General features: G+C 33.7%; 1 protein-coding gene across 2 annotated transcripts; it reads left to right on the top strand.

Moving 5' to 3' along the window:
- LOC109836320 (adenosine kinase 2-like) lies at positions 10,874-17,075 on the top strand. Of its 2 annotated transcripts, none has more exons than XM_020404183.1 (12): positions 10,874-11,002; positions 12,651-12,704; positions 13,017-13,063; positions 13,230-13,261; positions 13,422-13,523; positions 13,610-13,677; positions 14,162-14,238; positions 15,465-15,633; positions 16,028-16,094; positions 16,180-16,302; positions 16,480-16,540; positions 16,654-17,075. In XM_020404183.1, the coding sequence occupies exons 1-12, from the start codon at positions 10,920-10,922 to the stop codon at positions 16,794-16,796; spliced, it is 1,026 nt and encodes a 341-aa protein (XP_020259772.1). In that variant the 5' UTR covers positions 10,874-10,919; the 3' UTR covers positions 16,797-17,075. The 2 variants fall into 2 exon arrangements, with proteins under 2 accessions (XP_020259772.1, XP_020259771.1); XM_020404182.1 differs by lacking the exon at positions 13,230-13,261 and adding an exon at positions 13,160-13,191.

Genomic DNA, 18,834 nt, shown 5'->3' with positions numbered 1-18,834 from the left:
CCAAGGCATGAGTATGGTGGAGTAGAAAGTTCCTGCAATAGGAATTCCCATAAATTAGCGTAGAGTGTCAGGAAATTGTGAGGTAGAATTAGTAAATTGCCTATCTCCACAAATGTGGCCACAATAAATGTTGCCTCAACAATCTGTTAAATTAACAAGGAGGACTGCACTGAGAGGGCAATAAATCCAAACAGCTCATGATCATGGGAGTGGTTAAATTGACAGGGAGTGTCAAGGATTGTGTATTTGGTTGTGATCCGAAAGGGTAGACACGGGGAGTTGGTCAAAAATGGTCACTTCTAACATAAATTGAAGCATTGGACTTACTGCAGCACTGTTGTGGAATGGCTGGAGCATTATCTAGCTACATTATTCTTTGACTTCCCACTTCCCTCAAAGAAAATGTTTTCTGACAAAAAATATAATTCCCTTACCCAAATTTCTCTTTGTTCAGATTACTTATCTTCTTAGGGGCTGTTTACTTCACTAAAATTTATAGGATTTGAGGTGGAAAAGGAATTCCAGGATAAAAAAGTGGTACCTTTGGCATAATAGTACTCCATATCCTCTGTTTCTTTCAAAAAAATTTAGGAGATGTCAGATCCCCCTCAATTCCCATAGGTGGAAAAGGTTTCTACAATTTTGCTATCCTATTATTTTGGGTTTGAACCAACTAGAGATTGCAAATTTTAGGATTTGCTTTCCTAGAACCTCATTGAACCAAACACCAAATTAGAAATTCCAAGATAATTATATAAAGCTAGGGCTTTGTTTTTTTTATTTTTATGCAGATTCATTATCCTATATTTTTAGGATTTGAATCAAACAGCCCCTTAAGGAAAACTTGGTAAGAAATGTCACTGTTGAATTCATAACTGAGTAAAGATGTCAAGTTGGGAGTCCATAGATTGGACATTACCTGAACATACAATCATACTTCGATCTAGAATGTCAGTCAAGACAGGTGACATTATACTTTTAGACTTTTAGTTAAACTTAATGGAGATGCATTTTTTATGCGTGTTACTTTACCTTAAACCTGAATCCCTGATGAGATGTATAATACGCCACACACAGAGTTAAACATGTTCTTTCAGTAAACTATTTTGTCTCTGCTCTTAAAATTGATCACAACAGCAGGTAATAGTTTCGGTGAGAAATTGTAAATGGAATTCTATGAAAAATGCAGGTAATAGTTTATGAAAAGTATAACACAAATAAGCACCAAAAAATAACGTAAACTAATAGAGTTCCGAAACAAACCCTAACCAATTGAACACATCTAGGGGGAATTTTATGAAAAGTATAATAACTGCAGTAATTTAAATATAAATAGTGTCAGACTATTTATATTCATCCTAAGATCACAGAAAGAGGTATGAACTAAACCAACAATTAAAAGTATACGAAATAAATAGTGAATCATTACACAAACTCCACGAAAATTTTCAACAAAAAAGAATGGAAATTAAACTTTTGACCTTCCAAAGGTACCTGCGTGCTTTCATCGCTAAAAAGAGATGCAAATTCTTTGAAGAGTAGCGAAAAAATTGGGAGTCTGAAACCCTACATTAGGGTTTCATCTATTTGTCTTTTTTTTTTTTTTAAAGAAATGTTAAGTACAATCACCGAACTAAGAAATGAGAATCCGCCCCGTGCTTTTAAAAGTGGGGTGATTTCTAATGACTATTATATAGGGGTGCCAAACCGTATACGAGGAAATATCCGTAACTGTATCCGTTAGGATACAACTAAGGTTACTCAAATCTATTATCGATAGGATATGGTTGCGGATATGGTTTTGTTATGAAATATCCGTATCCGTATCCAAAAATATCCGAACACATATTGGTAATACTCTTACGATAGTTTTGATTCTTAGATTATGAATTTGTGGTTAATTTTGATGATCACTTACGATAGTTTTGATTCTTAGATTATGAATTTGTGGTTAATTTTGATGATCAAGATGTCTAATCTTAGCTTTTCAATCATAATGAACATATTAACGAACTCTTTTTGTATCACATGACTATATTTTTCTAAATACTTTCTAGTTTTCTCATATCCTTTTTGTATCCACATGCATATCTGTTTATATATCCGCATCTATATCTGTAACCGTATCCGATTTTGGCGGATATGGATATGAATTTTTCTTACCGACGTATATCCGTATCCGTATCCGTATCCGAGATGGGTAAGCGGATATGGATATGGTAAGTGCCATATCCGAGCCGTATCCGCTCCGTTAACACCCCTACTATTATACCACTGTCAGTTGAGAGAGCTCATTTCCCACGCTAGGCAAATTGGACAAATTTTCAAAACCAAACCCATTTGATTTTTTATTTGCAAGAAACGACCCGTTTCTAGGATATTTGCAAAAACCGACCTGGTTTCAGCGTCAGCGCTGAAACCAGGTCGGTTTTTGAAAAAAAAAAATCTGAAACTTCACGGGAGTTGAACTCCCTTGAAGTTTAGCAGCTTTTAATTAATCTCCTAAACTTCACGGGAGTTCAACTCCCGTGAAGTTTCTTAGTGAAGTTTAGCAGCTTTTAATTAATCTCCTAAACTTCACGGGAGTTCAACTCCCGTGAAGTTTCTTAGTTAAAAAAAATTTTGAATTGTGAAACTTCACGAGAGTTGAACTCCCGTGAAGTTTCGGAATTTTTTTTTTCAAAAACCGACCTGGTTTCAGCGCTGAGGCTGAAACCAGGTCGGTTTTTGCAAATTTGTTTGAATGTGGTCGTTTTTTGGCAATAAATTCCTAAATGGGTCGGTTTTGAAAATTTGTCCTAGGCAAATTTTGAGTCTGCACCCTACCTCTATCTCCGTAGAGTTTAAATATTTACCATAATAACCTCGCTCATTTTATTTTAAGAGAATTTTCTAAAAAAGGTTATTTTTAAAAAATAATAAGCAAAACCGACCCTTTTATCAAAATATTAGCAAAATCGATCTCTTTTTAGACAAAAGAGGTCGGTTTTGCAAAATACTGACTTTAAAATGCACAGGACTAGTAGTCTCATGCTATTAGTGGTTGCTAATTACGGTTAATTTGAAATAGTCATCTCGTATATTTTGCGCTGAAATGCTTAAGGTTTAACTAATGATGACTAAATACGCACGACTACTAGTCCTGTGTATTTTAAATGTATTTTTTTACAATGTCAACTTCTTATTAGAAAAGAGGTCAATTTTGCTAATTATTCTTAAAAATGGTATTTTTTAAAAATTATCCTTTAATTTATTCCAAAATATAAAAAGAGTGATATAAAATAACTTCCGACCCGTTACTATGTAAATTTTTTGACTTTGCAAGCGTTTGTAGATTTTGTATAACTACAGTAGTAATCTCACTCATTTCAGAATACTAGAATTTATGCACGTGGTTAAATACTGTGATTAGGTATTTTTGGTTTATTTTCTTACTAAAATTTGTTCAATGGTTACTCTTTGATAATTTTTGCTCACTTTGATTAAGTATTTTTGGTTTATTTTCTTACTTAATTTTGTTCCTCGATTACACTTTGATTATTTACTTATTTGATGTTTGTTTGAATAGGCTACACCTGATTTAATTTTCTATGTTGATAGTTGAATTGTCATGAGATAAATATAATCTAAAACCAATTTAAATTTTCATTTCATTTGGATCGGCATGAAATCGAGCTTGACCTGAGGAAGTATAGTGTTATGAAAGTGAAAACACTTGAAAAAATAACATTATAAAAGTAAGATGAATAATAAAGCCAACGAGCCAAGATGATTGATCTAAAGTGGGCTAAAATAACAAAAAATAGTTAATGAAAAAATCATAAACTAAATATTAATGCTAACTTTACTATACTTTTATATGATAAAAGCATCCACATATGCATGCATATGAAAGCACTAAAAATAATTTATGAAAATCCCTTCTAAAGATTCCTAATTTTACTAAAAATTAGAACTATTCTATAACAATTCACAAACATTATCTTTTGTTGCTTCTATTTTATTTTTTATTGAGTCGAGATCAATCCTTCTTCATCTTTATCTTTTCCCTTGGCAATTCTAGAGTAGTGTCTTCATCGTCTACATCGATTGTGATATGAGACTGAAGCATGTTATCTTTCCTTGGGCTCATTCATCTTTTGTCTTCTCGTCTAAATTCACAAAGAAGTTGAATATATTTCTTATGTTCAACACAAGCTTCTGACAATACAGACTTTGATTTTTTTTCCTATTTCTATAATAATAAAGGTTAATTTCATATATATGAAATTTTGTACTTTTAATTTATTACTTAAATAAGGTTAGGAGCTACATCTTTTTTCTCTGCAATGAATTCTTCTGTTGTGCATCCAATAAGAATTTCTGATGTGTCATAATGTTATTTTTGCTCTGTCTATGTCATTATCTATAAGGATCTAAACTAAATACATTACAGTTTTATTGCCAATTTGCTTTAGATTATAATATTAATATATTTATTTCATGAAGAAGGGATATCACTTAACCTTGGTACTACATCATCGGCGATTCTACAACATTTATTATCTGGACACTTATTGTTAACATATTTATCCATTTTATTATTGCAGCCTTTGTAAACATAGAACCACTGCTCAACTCTATTACAAATGGTAGTTATCGTTACCTTAAAGGTATGATAGTGTGTCTGTATATTGGTACATTATTCTTAGGTTTAATTGTATGAATTTTAGAATGAATTTTCTAAGATCATACCTCTTTCAAAAATGTTATAATGGTTGTATATATTAGTAATTTGAATTTTAGCTGCATTTATAAAGAGCCTTAATGGAGATACTTTTGTCTTAGCAGCTTACTCTAAAAGAGCGCAGCATATTAGCTTTAATATGTAATATATTTTTTCATGGTGTTATATGGATGTTTGCTTGGTTTATTTACTCTTCTCTTATTTCTTCAGTAAGTTGTTGTTATGGTCAGTCGTCATACTAAGATAAAAATATCGGGAGAATGTCTGCATAAGCCTAAGATAGCTATGGTTCGAATCAACTTAGAGGCTCAAAAGCCCAGTCAAGACCAAGTCCCTCGACCAGACAAGCCATATTTCGATCAACAGGTCATCATGACCGACTCGAAGTGCGGGATCAGTCGCCCCCTCAAAATTAAGACGACTCCTCGAGCAGACGACTCGACTATACACCTGACCCGAAGCCCACTCAAACATCGGGTCGCCAAATCATAATGATGGCTCGCAGATCAACCTGCCTCGACTAAAGGGATAAGAGCCGACCAAGTTCACTTCAGATGTCAATCAACACAACAGTACCGATTAGTCCCATCAAGATCTCTATTCTGACAACCCTCGTGCACCAGCCGCTTATTCGGCTTACAAGTCATTTCCCAGAAAATTGCCATGATGCTTTTCTGTGCACGAATGGCTACTCCTCCAATCGCCAGCTGCCACCTGGAGAGAGAAGGACGGCCACGCCGCCGACCTACCCTACACCCTACCACTTCTGACAAACCTAGGGTATTGAGAAGATAATTCTCTCCTGTGCACGAATGACTTCTCCCCAATCGCCAGCCATCACCTGGAGAGAGAAGGATGGCTCAGCAGTCTATCTACCCACCCTGCAACCGCCCTTTTGTGCAAAAGAAAAAAAGCCAAAAATATCAGAGGCTATGGACTATATAAAGAAGGTAATGAGGGTAAGGACGGGAGGCTGCTCTCTGCTTCTTCTTACACCTTAGCTTTACTCCCATTGAGGATCTTCTTTTACAAAAAAAGAACATTTAATAACTCTTAGGGAGGAACCCCCTGCAAGGACCTCAATAGCCCAGGGACCTCTTAAAAAACCCTCCTCAAGTTCACCAACTGACTTGACCATCGGAGGTACCATGGGGAAACTAGCCCGTATTCCTGCGATACTTACATGTGCATGCTATCAGTCCATCCCTACGCGCTCAGAATCGGGCATAAAGTCGGAGGAGGAGTCGGCCCCAACATTCATCCTCTCCTTCTACCTCCACTGTCGCCAGGATCGAAACTGCATCCGACTATGGGAAACCCCCATCGACTGTTTGTTCACGAGCATCAACAGTTATATCTTTGGATTGATATATATTATTAGCGTAATTTACGATGATATGCATATCTCCTCTATAAAATTGAGACAGATATAATGTGAATTTTCTATTTAGTGACCTTTAATAAGAATTTTAGTAATAAAATATATTGCCTTCATATTTAGAGATCTTGAATTCTAATAGTGCTATTACATAATTATCTTTGATCGTGTCTTCAAGAATTGATCATTCGATAGTAGTCATACCCCTAAATAAAGTCACACGCAGGGTCGTGATACTATATAAGAAAAATAAAAAGGGCGATTTTATTTTTTTTTCTTATGCAGAGTCATGATATAGTAATTTTTCTTTTATCTTTCATGAAGAATGTTTCTTTGATTGGAACAAAGTTTTTCAATATATCCTTCAGGGGGTATTCAGTCGGTGTTTCTTTGATAAATATAACTTATGTTAGTGTTAATTGAAGTGATTCATGGACGTTTCGAATTCCATTTGAAATGAAAACCACTTAATTCTTTTAAAGGGTATCTCTAAATTTTCTAATAGTTCTCCATACATAAATCTTTATAATTTTTTACCCTATAAATATTATTACCATTAGAGATCAATATTTATAAATTATAATAATTTGATGTTAAGCTATTATATTATAGTTTTTATTAGTTTTTTGCGATTTAGTCTTCTATCAATTAATGATACTTATATATTTTTGCTGCTCTAACATGTTGGTCAAATTATATGCAGTTACTTTAATTTATACAATAACATTAATTTTTAATCTATCATATTTTTTTAATTTTTATTCTTTAACTGGATATTTTTAATCTGTTATTATTACTATTTTTTTACCAGTATCAACTTGACTATTTTCAGATTCAGAAAAGGAATAATAAACCTTAAATTATAAATTATATTTATATATCTTAATGAAAAAACATCACACAATTACTCTTTTCTTTGCCAAGTTCTAAATTTTCAGTTTTTATTTTGCATAATTGTAAAGTTTTAAGAGTATTTTGTCTAATTTTTAAAACTTTTTTTTTTGTATTACTTCATGTAGTAAGATGATATTACGGAGTTGTTTCATATATTTTACTAATCTTATTTAAATTGTTGAGCTATAGATATTTCAAGGGGTATTAGGATATAATATAAGTATGATTAGTATAGCTTATAATTTAAATTAAATATTTAACATAGTATAAGATAATTTTGACTATAGAAAGCTTTTTCCGAACTTGTGCTTTTAAAAGGAGTATGTATTTTGTTTTTCTTATTTTTTTCTTTTTTTATAATTTCGAGAATGACTTTTGTCTCTTTAATTTGTTTGGTGACTTTTGTAAATATTCTATCCACATTATGTACATTTGTGGGACTACATTGTTCCCGGGTTCGACCTTTAGGGTAGACATTATTTGTCTCATTAATTTATTTAGTTTTTACATATACGCCCTTCATTTTGTAGATATTTGTAAATTTGGCATTTAATAATTTTATTTAGACTTGCATTTCAATTTAAACTGTATCATTATCTTCATACTATGTATATCCAATAATAATTCATCAATTTAACAACTTACTCTTACTTAATGGAATAATATTTGAATTCTAAGGGTATTTGTATCTACTGAAAAAAATTTCCGAACTCGTGCTTTTAAAGTGAAGTATGATATTTATATATCTTAATGAAAAAACATCACACAATTACTCTTTTCTTTGCTAAGTTCTAAATTTTCAGTTTTTATTTTGTGTAATTGTAAAGTTTTGAGAGTATTTTTTCTAATTTTAAAATTTTTTATTTTTTTTGTAATACTTCATGTAATAAACTGATACTACGGAGCTGTTTCATATATTTTATTAATCTTATTTAAATTGTTGAGCTATAGATATTTCAAGAGGTATTAGGATAGGATATAAGTATGATTAGTATAGATTATAATTTAAATTAAATATTTAAAATAGTACAAGGTAATTTTGACTATAGAAAGTTTTTTCCGAACTTGTGCTTTTAAAGGGAGTATGGTTTTTGTTTTTCTTAATTTTTTTTTATAATTTTGAAAATGACTTTTGTCTCTTTAATTTGTTTGGTGACTTTTGTAAATATTCTATCCACAATATGTACATTTGTAGGACTACGTTGTTCCCATGTTCGGCCTTTAGGGTAGACATTATTTGTCTCATTAATTTATTTAGTTTTTGCATATACGCCTTTCATTTTGTAGATATTTGTAAATTTGGCATTTAATAATTTTTATTTAGATTTGCATTTTAATTTAAACTGTATCCTTATCTTCATACTATGTATATCCAATAACAATTTAACAATTTATCAATTTACTCTTACTTAATGGAATAATATTTGAATTCTAAAGATTTTTTTGTCTACCGAAAGATTTTCCCAAACTCGTGCTTTTAAAGTGAAGTATGATATGAAAAGGGTGATCAACATATTTTTATATTTTTACAGCTAATATTTGTGGAATATTCTATTCCAATGAAAATTTGAAATTGTTACCCTACTTTTTGCACTTAGACAAAACTATATAATTCAATTATGTTCGCTCTATTTTCTTATTTTTCATTTATATTGTATAATAATTATCAACAATGGATGTCACTACAAACGTAATGTGGGCAATGGACGGGTAAGAATATTTTCACTCTATTTTCTACTTTTAAAAATAATTTATTTGCAAACAAACACTATATTGCAATAATGCACTTGCATGCTAGGAATGCACTTTGGCATTGATAAAAATTTATTTTCGTACTTTCATATGAACTGTCAGACTGTTAAAAAAAATTCCCCTTACTCCGGTTATTGATGCGGGGATACGAGCGATACAATCCTCAATTTCCTAGCTAGTTGGATTCAAGGCATGAGAGGATGACTGTCATATCCTCTTAGTTTTAGTTCAGCCATCCCCCTCCCCCACTCTCTTCTCTATCCCCACCTACTATAAGATTGCATTGTATATAGTCTTTACTTGTTAACAAAATAAAATTATTATAAGATTTCCACTCTAATGTTCTTTAAAATTATATGTTTATATTAATTTTTTTTAAGGATTAACTCTTAACTCAAATTCTATATGCGATAAAACCACGAGGCAAAGTTGTTTTCATGTATTTCTTGAACTAATCATTTTCTTAGTATGAAGCACCATCTCGTATATCTAGGATTGGATTATCCCAACATACCAGATGTATATATGTTGTTAAAGATTTTCAGATAATGTGGAAATATTTTGTATTTTTTTATGAATAAATAACGGTTCGCTTAAATTTTGCATGTAAATCTTCATATGATAGTCTATTCCAAAATCCAGACAGATTTTTATGTTCAAAAGTTTTTCACATAAAGTTAGCAAGGTACCCCCTCCATCTTAGATCATATTGTTTTAAGAAACCCATTGCGAAATAAGTTTTTTCCCTTTGATATAACCCTCATGAAATAAGTCTAATAGAAAATCTTTTTACATACGACATTTAATGAATTCAATATTTTTTACGATAAGTTTGTTGCTCGTGCATTTCAACATATATTATGTATCTAGGTACTGAAAGAGGAAGAGAAAAAGAAATCGAAGTTTCAAAGGTTTTTTCTTAAAAGCGCCTCTTTTGTAAAATTACAAAAAAAAATTACTAGAAGAAGAATTCAAAGAAATTACTGTGTGTGGATCCCTAAGAGCAAAAGTCCACGTACACATGAGAACAATAAAATAACTATCAATTTCATTAACGATCAAAGAAAGTACGAGCTTCATGGGGGTTAAAAGCGATTTTCAAAAACAAAAATACAGATATTGAGGGTTCGAGTTGTTTTTACCCTTTTTATATGCAAATAATAATTGATCTGACCACAAGAATCCAAATACTAACTCTTAAAACCTAACCGTGCTTGTCGCCCGTGATGGGCTCTAGCATGATTAAGAGAGGTAAGATCTACCGAATTAGCACACAATTTAATAAATATATTATCAGTTACGCCTCGTTTGGTACGCGAAAATGTGGTGGAATGTAATGGTCATTCTCACTTTTCATTCCTCGATATCAAACGTACCTATTTTTAGAAGTTGGAATGACCATTCCCACTTTTTGTGGGAATGAGCATTCCAAGTGAATTGATAATGAATGACCATTTCCATTCAAATGAGAATCAAATTAGTTACGTAATTTTTAATTATCCCCCTATTGATAATTTATCAAATGAGTTACTTTTGATATCTAGAACTGTGGATTGTGGATATCATTCTTTATATTATTTTTGGACCTATGAAAGATATAATACTCTTTTATTTATTTTTCTTTATTTTTTTAAGACTAAGAAACAGTGAGTATTGTTTAAAAAATAAAAACGGAACATACACCAGAGGGATAACATGTGCATTAGTATAAAACATAGCTAGATTAATATAACCTATGCATAAAAAAATTGATTAGTTATTATCATTAATGTTTATTTTTATCTTATTAAAAATCTATGTTGTTGTAAGGACACTATTAAAAAATAAGATTTAATTCCCACTTGTGAACTAGTGATACCAAACATGAGAACGTGAATGGGATTTTCATTCTAGCTTCATTCTACGAACACAACCAAACAAGAGAATGAGAATGATCATTCCATTCCAACATACATTCTAATACATTACTTCTTCCATTCCATTCTTATTTTAGTTTATTCCCGCGTACCAACCAAGATTTTAGTTAATTAATTATGATTTAAATGTTGAACCACAGCCCAGGGGGTGGGCACCACCAAACCTAGACCTCTCTCCTCTCAGGCGTAGGCGGGAGTGGGGGTCCCCCGTTTGATTTCGCCCCCTCCCTCCATTAAAAAAAAATCCATAGCAATGGCGTCGGAGGGAATTCTTTTGGGAATGGGGAACCCCCTCCTCGACATCTCCGCCGTCGTCGACGAGGATTTCCTCAACAAGTATCATTCTCTCTCTCTCTAGATCTCCTTCTCTAATGCTTTCATTCTCGCTGTAGCCATCGATTTCTGAATGTCTTTTCTCAGATCTGCACGGGTTTACTGCTGCTAGGTTAGCCATAGATCTCGTTCTCACGTCGTGTTTTTTTTTTTTTTGGTTGTGATCCCGAGCGATTTTGGAATTAATTTAGCTGTAGATCTCGCTTTCTCATCGAATTTTAGTGGTAGATGATAGATCTCAGTTCGTAGCGCGTAGATCAGACCTGCTAATGTTGATATGAGTAGTTTGTTGAGGTTTTAGGTTATATTTCGGACTGCGGAGTGCGGACGCAGAGATCTGATTTTATTTGAAGAAAGGGGTCTTTTTTCCCCTCTCTCTTTAACATTTCCTCAGTCGTTGGATCTGTGCTCCTAGTTTCAGTAGATCTGCATACATCTTTTGGGGGTTCACGGAGGATCCAACTCAATGGTAGGGTAGACTGATCGAGCGAGTCGTTATATTTGCATAGTTCCTCCTATAATCTGCTGTTTGTTAGTATTCATTTGTGATAAAGTCGTACAAGTTAGATTTGTGGTTTCAGAGACGCAGATCAGTCGCCTTTTCCGCATATGTTAGTTATACTTCTCGATTATTCTAGCATGGAGATACATGAGAGCATAGTTTGTTTGGGGAACGAAATGCATTGTTTCTTCTATTTGTAGTTGATGGGGTCGCTACTTGTTTTGTTTGCAAACTGCGTTCATGAATTCATAAAGATCACAGTTAATTCTATTTCAAACTCACCTGATCTTTTTTACTACATTTATGGCCTGTTTGGGGTTTAGAGAATGGACTTGACTGTTGAAGTTTGATGAGATTGATATATTCGTCTGTGAAACCCCCTCGCTGATGTGAATGAAAAACTCTAGCATTCTTGGTCAATTTGATTTTTTAATTTTCTTTTGCTTGCCATTTCTTATGGTGTCTATTGGCAAAAAGGAGAGAAAGTCGAAACGCATTTCAGATATTTGAAATAATTCACTTTCACGTAGCAAGCTTCATTTTCTCCTTCTTTTTATGCTAAATATTTTGCACAAATGAATGTGCTATGATTGGAATTCATCAGAATGTTGCGTGTTGTGTGTAAAACAAGATTTGGAAATGTTATTGTATGATAGCCTAATGTATTAGATTTTAAGCGTGCCATCTGATCCATTCATAACTTGGCGTTGCCCCTCCCCTATTAGCAGAGCACAGTTAAATTCATTCTAATATTGGCTAACAACATAATATATTAGGAGATCTGATGTTTGAAGTACCAAAAACTGATTTGATATTGTTAACTTGGGCAAAGATTAAAAAGTAATATCAACAAAGAGAAAACTTATGGTTTGATTAATATTCCATTTACTGACATATCACATATGAAGCTTCAAAAACTCCAATATTCCCAATATTCGTGCCGACAAAGGCAAACGTCAGGATCGAGATGAAAAGAAGATTTCTAACCAAAAATAAAATTTGCATGTCACCGTCCCATAACATCTATAGATATTTTCTTTTGCATATCATTCATCTTCGATCATAGCAATGTGCAACTTGTTTTTACATGATAAAATATGAATATCAATTTGTATTGTTGCGGTGACTTATTTTCTTGCTTCTTACCAGATATGACATCAAGCTGAACAATGCCATTCTCGCAGAGGACAAGCATGTGCCCATGTAAGTTTTTCAATATCTCCCAGAAACCTTTTTTGGTTTATTCTTTTAAGTAGTGCAAGTGAAAAAAAAATTGGTACATCTTGTTTTCTTTTGTTTCTCTTTTCTTCGAACATATATAGCATCTGCATAAGGAATCATATTGAATATCTAACTTTATATATCTGTTCTGCACTGTTTAGGGGTTAAACATGCATTCATACAGTTTTATATTTATATGGAGATATGTAAGCCTGTCTATCAGTTTTACTGCAAGTTGCATTGACCATCTTGTTGTTAACAAAACGTTGACGTTTTTTCTGTGCCTTCTTCTAGGTATGAAGAAATGGCTTCAAAGTACAGTGTGGAGTATATTGCTGGAGGTAAAATTTTGGTTTAAACAATCATTATGACACAAGCTTAATTCAATTTTAAATTATGTGATAACATTCGGCCATATATTATGTTAACCTCTTCAGGGGCTACACAAAATGCAATCAGGGTTGCCCAGGTATATTTAACATATGAATGTGAATCTCCTCTCTTCAGGGGCTACACAAAATGCAATCAGGGTTGCCCAGGTATATTTAACATATGAATGTGAATCTCCTGTATTTTATGAAGCTTTGTCGACTTAATAGGGTTGCCCAGGTATATTTAACATATGAATGTGAATCTCCTGTATTTTATGAAGCTTTGTCGACTTAATAGTTTTTTCTGATGTCATATTCAATTTTGCAGTGGATGCTTCAAACTCCTGGTGCAACTAGCTTTATGGGTTGCATTGGAAAGGACAAGTTTGGTGAAGAAATGAAGAGAGCCTCAACAGCTGCTGGTGTCAATGTAAGTTGATTTGTTCATTCCATTTTGCTTTCATGTTGACTTTTTTTTGGCCAAGTTAAATAAAATCTACTATGATAATCACACAGGTTCACTATCGTGAGGATGAGACTGCTGCAACCGGTACATGTGCTGTCTGTGTTGTTGGAGGTGAAAGGTAGAGATTCATCGCATATCTTCTCTATCATATGTGAATACTAGTCTCCCAGGAATGTGCTGTGCACATTCAAGAGAAAGGACTGGAATATTCATTATGGAGTACAATTATCTTTTATGATTGAAAGTATTTTTTCTTCAAGAAAAAAATGGTTTTATCTGTCAGAGAGTATGATAGGGAATTTAGCTTAAATTATTGTTCATAAAGAAAAAAAATCTCAGGTAGCACATAACGATTTAAATTTCTTGGAAGTTCAGCTTTATCAATGTTTTTATAAATCGAGGTAGCTAAGAGGTTATCTACAAACAAGATAAAATAAGGCGATAAAAGAAGATATTTTTTACTAATTTGTGTTAATCTCCTATGTAACCATATTCATTTCTGGCGTGTTTCAATTTTAGGGTATTCACTTGTTGCAGTTGGTTATTGCATTATGCTTGTTGTCATGATGTCTTATCAGTGTTGTTCTTTTGTTGATGAACAGGTCCTTGATTGCTAACTTATCTGCAGCGAATTGTTACAAGCCTGACCATTTGAAAAAACCAGAGAACTGGGGACTAGGTAATTTCTTTTCTTGTGCTCCTCATTGTCAAAACCTCTTTCTAACTAATATATGTATTGCAAAGCTTGTCTCCATTTGGCATATTCGCGAAGTACTTGATTGATTTACTTTACTAGGTGGTTTCAAGACCGTTAGGATGTAAGCAGAAAGAAATAGAGATGCATATTGGCATCATGGTTTGTGTGAGAACCAATTGATATTTAATTATTGCTTTAGGTTGTAAACCCTTAAAAGGAAAAAAGAAATGGATATGTATGAACAATGAAATTCATCATTGTTCATCTCAACTGGAAGAATGTCTTCTATTGCATGTAAATTTGGAACTGAGATGTTCCTAGCATGATGATTGCCTTTAGTTTTCTAGCAGTTCTTGAAGTAGCCTTCCGTCTTCGTATTGCCTTTTCAATTAGATGGAAATTCACACTTTAAATTGCAGTTATTTTTTAGAACTAATATTGCATGTTTTTGGTCTTAAGTGCTTTCCTAGAGCTTTCACCTGTCATTGAGTGAGCAATGTAGGTGAATCATGAACACATTGGCAAATTCCTTCATGTTCATTGACGGCTCTAGCCTATTTGCCTCTCAGCCCTTGCCCACTGTTAAAGATGGAGCTGGATGTTGAGAAGTCCTAGTTCTTATTCAGGCAATAGCCTTGTCCCCAGGAAAATAATATTGGAAAATAACTGTCTAGCTGAACTATGCAGAAAAAATCTGCCTCACTTAGTTGCTTCACCACTTCAAAATTGCCAGATTCACCACTTTCTTTGTGTGGATGCTAACTAAATCAGCTGCAGATGGATAACACTGCCTTTATCATTTTTGTTTAGAGATTATGGTGCAAAACAATATTTTACAATACTGGTCTTTTCTTTGATGATAAGGCCAATTGAACCCAACTAACTGCAGAATCTTACTGTTATAGTTTTTTATTATTTAAAATCATCTTTCTGGATGTCAAACATTTATAGGGCAGTAAACTCTTTGCAAGATAAAAATCTCCACATTCTAAATCTTTAATTCCGAAACTTTTATTTCATTAATACCATTACCAATAAACTAATACTTTCCTATGTTTGCTTGAAAGTTGTTTCTCCAGTCTTTTTTTATGCATGTCTACCTGTTGCGTGTTGACAATGAAGGAGCACACTTTATTTAGATTTTTGTTTTACTTTGAAACTAAACTATATTTTGGACCTAACAAATTATTCTAATACATTTCTGGCAGTTGAAAAGGCAAAGTATATCTATATTGCCGGTTTCTTCCTCACGGTCTCTCCTGAATCTATCTTGCTTGTCGCTGAGCATGCAGCTGCAAACAACAAGGTGTTCATGATGAATCTCTCTGCACCTTTCATTTGTGAGTTCTTCAAAGATGCCCAAGAGAAGGTTTTACCGTAAGTTTTTGCTGCTTCTTTCTTTTTACATAAGGAGCAATTTGAAACCAGATTAGGCTTTAGATTGGGGCCGGAGTCTTAACTGTGTACATCTTCATATTACCCCTGGAATTCCGGGTCTTAATGGCAAGTTCTCTCAAAATTTGTAATTTTAAAAATCTGCTTTTTGTTTGTGGGTGGGTGGATGCTCGTGAATGCAGATGCATCATTAGATTGAGTAGGTTTGATTTACTTGTTTATGATGCCTTTTATTTCATTCTTGCGAACTAGAAGCTATTTACGCGTTCGTGATGTACTAATGAAGTGATAATAAACATTGATAAGGTCTTATCATTTGGTCAGAGACATTTGTAGTGCTTCCCAGTATAATATCTTTTCTTTTAACCACACTCAGGTACTGTAGCTATATTTTTGGGAATGAAACTGAAGCACAGACCTTCGCCAAAGTCCATGGTTGGGAGGTAACTTTCTTCAGAATTCTGGTATACGGCTACTGCTTTTATCATGTGAATTTTTTTTGGCTGATGAGTTACTTGTGGTTTCTAGACTGAGAATGTTGAGGAGATTGCATTAAAGATCTCAGAATTACCCAAGGCACCAGGACTACCCAAGAGAACCGTCGTTATCACTCAAGGTGCTGATCCTGTTGTTGTCGCTGAGGATGGGAAGGTTAGCTTTTTCTGCGTTGATTTTCAATAATGTTATTGCTAAAGCAAAACCATTTACTGTCAAGTAGACTAGTTTTTTGTTGCGACAAAATGTAACATTTATTGATTGCACAAAGAAACCATGTGTATTGTTATGGTGCTTGGTTTGCTTTTTCTTATGCTGTACTTGTGGCAACAGGTGAAAACTTTTCCAGTCATTTTGTTGCCAAAGGAGAAGCTGGTTGACACAAATGGCGCAGGTACTATAATAATAATTGTGGATAGAACTTATGCTGCTTCTCCAATATTTTGGCTATTATATATACCTCAAATCTTTTCATTATTAATTTTTTGTTTTTACCCTGCTGAGTAGGTGATGCATTTGTGGGGGGATTCCTCTCTCAGTTGGTTCAAGGGAAGAGCATAGAGGACTGTGTTAGGGCTGGCTGTTATGCAGCAAATGTCATTATTCAGAGGTCAGGCTGCACTTACCCTGAGAAGCCTGATTTTCAGTGAATTTTTTTTTTTTTTTTTGCGTCGTGGTACTAAATAATAGGAATGAGCGCACATCAAAGCAAGTCTAGGCCTCCATCCTTTTTCCTTGTTTTTTATGTTTCCATTGGGTATTGTCATTATTATTCTTGCTTGTCACCATGATGATGTGGTGAAGGCAACATGCTATTTTGTAGTTTGAACGTCTGAGCAATATTTGTAACGGTGAATTTTAAGTGAGGTTGCTTCTATTTTATGCTCTTTTGTTTTCAAGGTAATGCCATTTGATATGAAGTTCCTTTACGCCATCGAGGACCTGAACATGTTTTTGTAAGATTTTTGTTACGCGGTTGAGAACTAAACATGTTTCTGTAAGATTTTTTTCGTCTGCAAAATCAATGAAAACCTAAGCATGGCAAATCTTAATGTGCTGAGGATGTGCTCAATATTGCTGGTTCCAGGGAATCTTGACGTTAGATCACACTGCAGGGTTTTTGTTTCGCGTAGTCGTCGTAATGCTGCATGCTAATTTAATTTCTGTATTGATATGTCACATGGAGCTCTCATTCCAGGATGTTCTTGTTAGCTAGCCATGGGCATTCCTCAATCTAATGCATGCATCTTTATTTTCTTTCTTCTTTTGAGGTATAATACCAGTTTTAGTGGAGACAATATGACTCTATGCGCTTAGCTCTTGTTAGGCAAATGAAAAAGTTTGGGGGGAAAAGTTCTTTTGAGGTCCACTGTTGCTTAATAACTAGGCTAAAAATAAAGTAACTCCCACTTGGTTGGTTCATAAGAGAGCCGTTTCAAATAGAGTCTAGTCTACAAATTAGCCAAACTAGGTTTTAGTTGGAACTAGTTCAATAAAGTCTTGTCTAGCTTAACAAAGTCATCTATAACTGGTTCACTGAAGTCTTGTTTAACAAAACTAGTTCAATAAAGTAGTCTACAAATTAGCCGAACTAAGTTTTAAGTTATTCCTAGGCAAAGCGGTCTCAATAAAGTCTATATTACTTTTTAAGAACAATTTTTCAAAACCGACTGAATTTTTTTTTTTTTTTCAAAACCGACTGTTTTTTTTTTTATTTATCAAAATCGACCCGGTTTTGTGATTAGCAGGCTAATCACTATCCTAAATAGTCGGGGTTGGCAACCCCGACTATTTAGGATAGTGATTAACCTGCTAATCACCCTTTAATTAGGGTTTAACACCCTCCTAAATAGTCGGGGTTGCCAACCCCGACTATTTAGGATAGTGATTAGCAGCCTAATCACAAAACCGGGTCGATTTTGATAAATAAAAAAAAAACAGTCGGTTTTGAAAAAAAAAAAAAAAAATCAGTCCGTTTTGAAAAATTGTTCTACTTTTTAAACTTGCTAAACACACCCTGATATTACAAATACGTAAAGATTATCACAGGCTGGTTTCTTCTATAAATCGGTATCTTTTTTGAAGTCATCTATTAAGTAGCTTCCTCTTGATAGCTAGAAGTAGGTAAATTACACGAACCCCCATGACCTTTTTTAGTGTTTTCATGTGGAACCCCCCATAACCTTTCAAAATTACACTAAACACCCGATAACTTTTGCAGAAAACACCATGAACTCTTAGGTAAATTACACTAAACTCCCATGAACTTTCATATTTTTGCAGTAAACCCCCGTAAGCCTTTTGGAATTGTAGAGCACCCCCCATAAACTTTGTGAGTTCTGTAGATAACCATCATAAATTAGAAGAAGGAAAAAAAAAGCAGCATAAAAAGGCATTTACCCTTAATAGCACGTGTGTATTAATGTCAACTGCTGTTAATTACTTGAGAGGGGCTGCGTACGGACAAACAGTCCCTACAGTTGATCATCATTTATTAAGAGAGCAGAGAAGCAGAGGCGTTGCGGGTATAACAGGTGGGCTTCAGCCTTTTAAGGAGATGTTAATTCTGAAACGCCATTTTGTTGTTGGGCTTCAAGACTCGATGCAGTTTATGGGCCATTGGGCTTAAGCACAACTCTACGAATTGCTCAAGTGTTACAGAACTTATCTATGCCAACGAAATCATGA

The sequence above is a fragment of the Asparagus officinalis genome, chromosome 4 (genome assembly GCF_001876935.1).
Source record: "Asparagus officinalis chromosome 4, Aspof.V1, whole genome shotgun sequence".
Lineage (NCBI taxonomy): Eukaryota > Viridiplantae > Streptophyta > Magnoliopsida > Asparagales > Asparagaceae > Asparagus > Asparagus officinalis.
This window is presented reverse-complemented; position numbering and strand designations above follow the sequence as displayed.

Bases quoted from the DNA above. Each gene is read 5' to 3' on its own strand.
- LOC109836320 (XM_020404183.1), top strand. From the start codon at position 10,920: ATGGCGTCGGAGGGAATTCTTTTGGGAATGGGGAACCCCCTCCTCGAC. The intron at 13,678-14,161 runs GTAGAGATTCAT...GTTGATGAACAG, and splicing joins TGTGTTGTTGGAGGTGAAAG to GTCCTTGATTGCTAACTTAT. The intron at 14,239-15,464 runs GTAATTTCTTTT...CATTTCTGGCAG, and splicing joins ACCAGAGAACTGGGGACTAG to TTGAAAAGGCAAAGTATATC.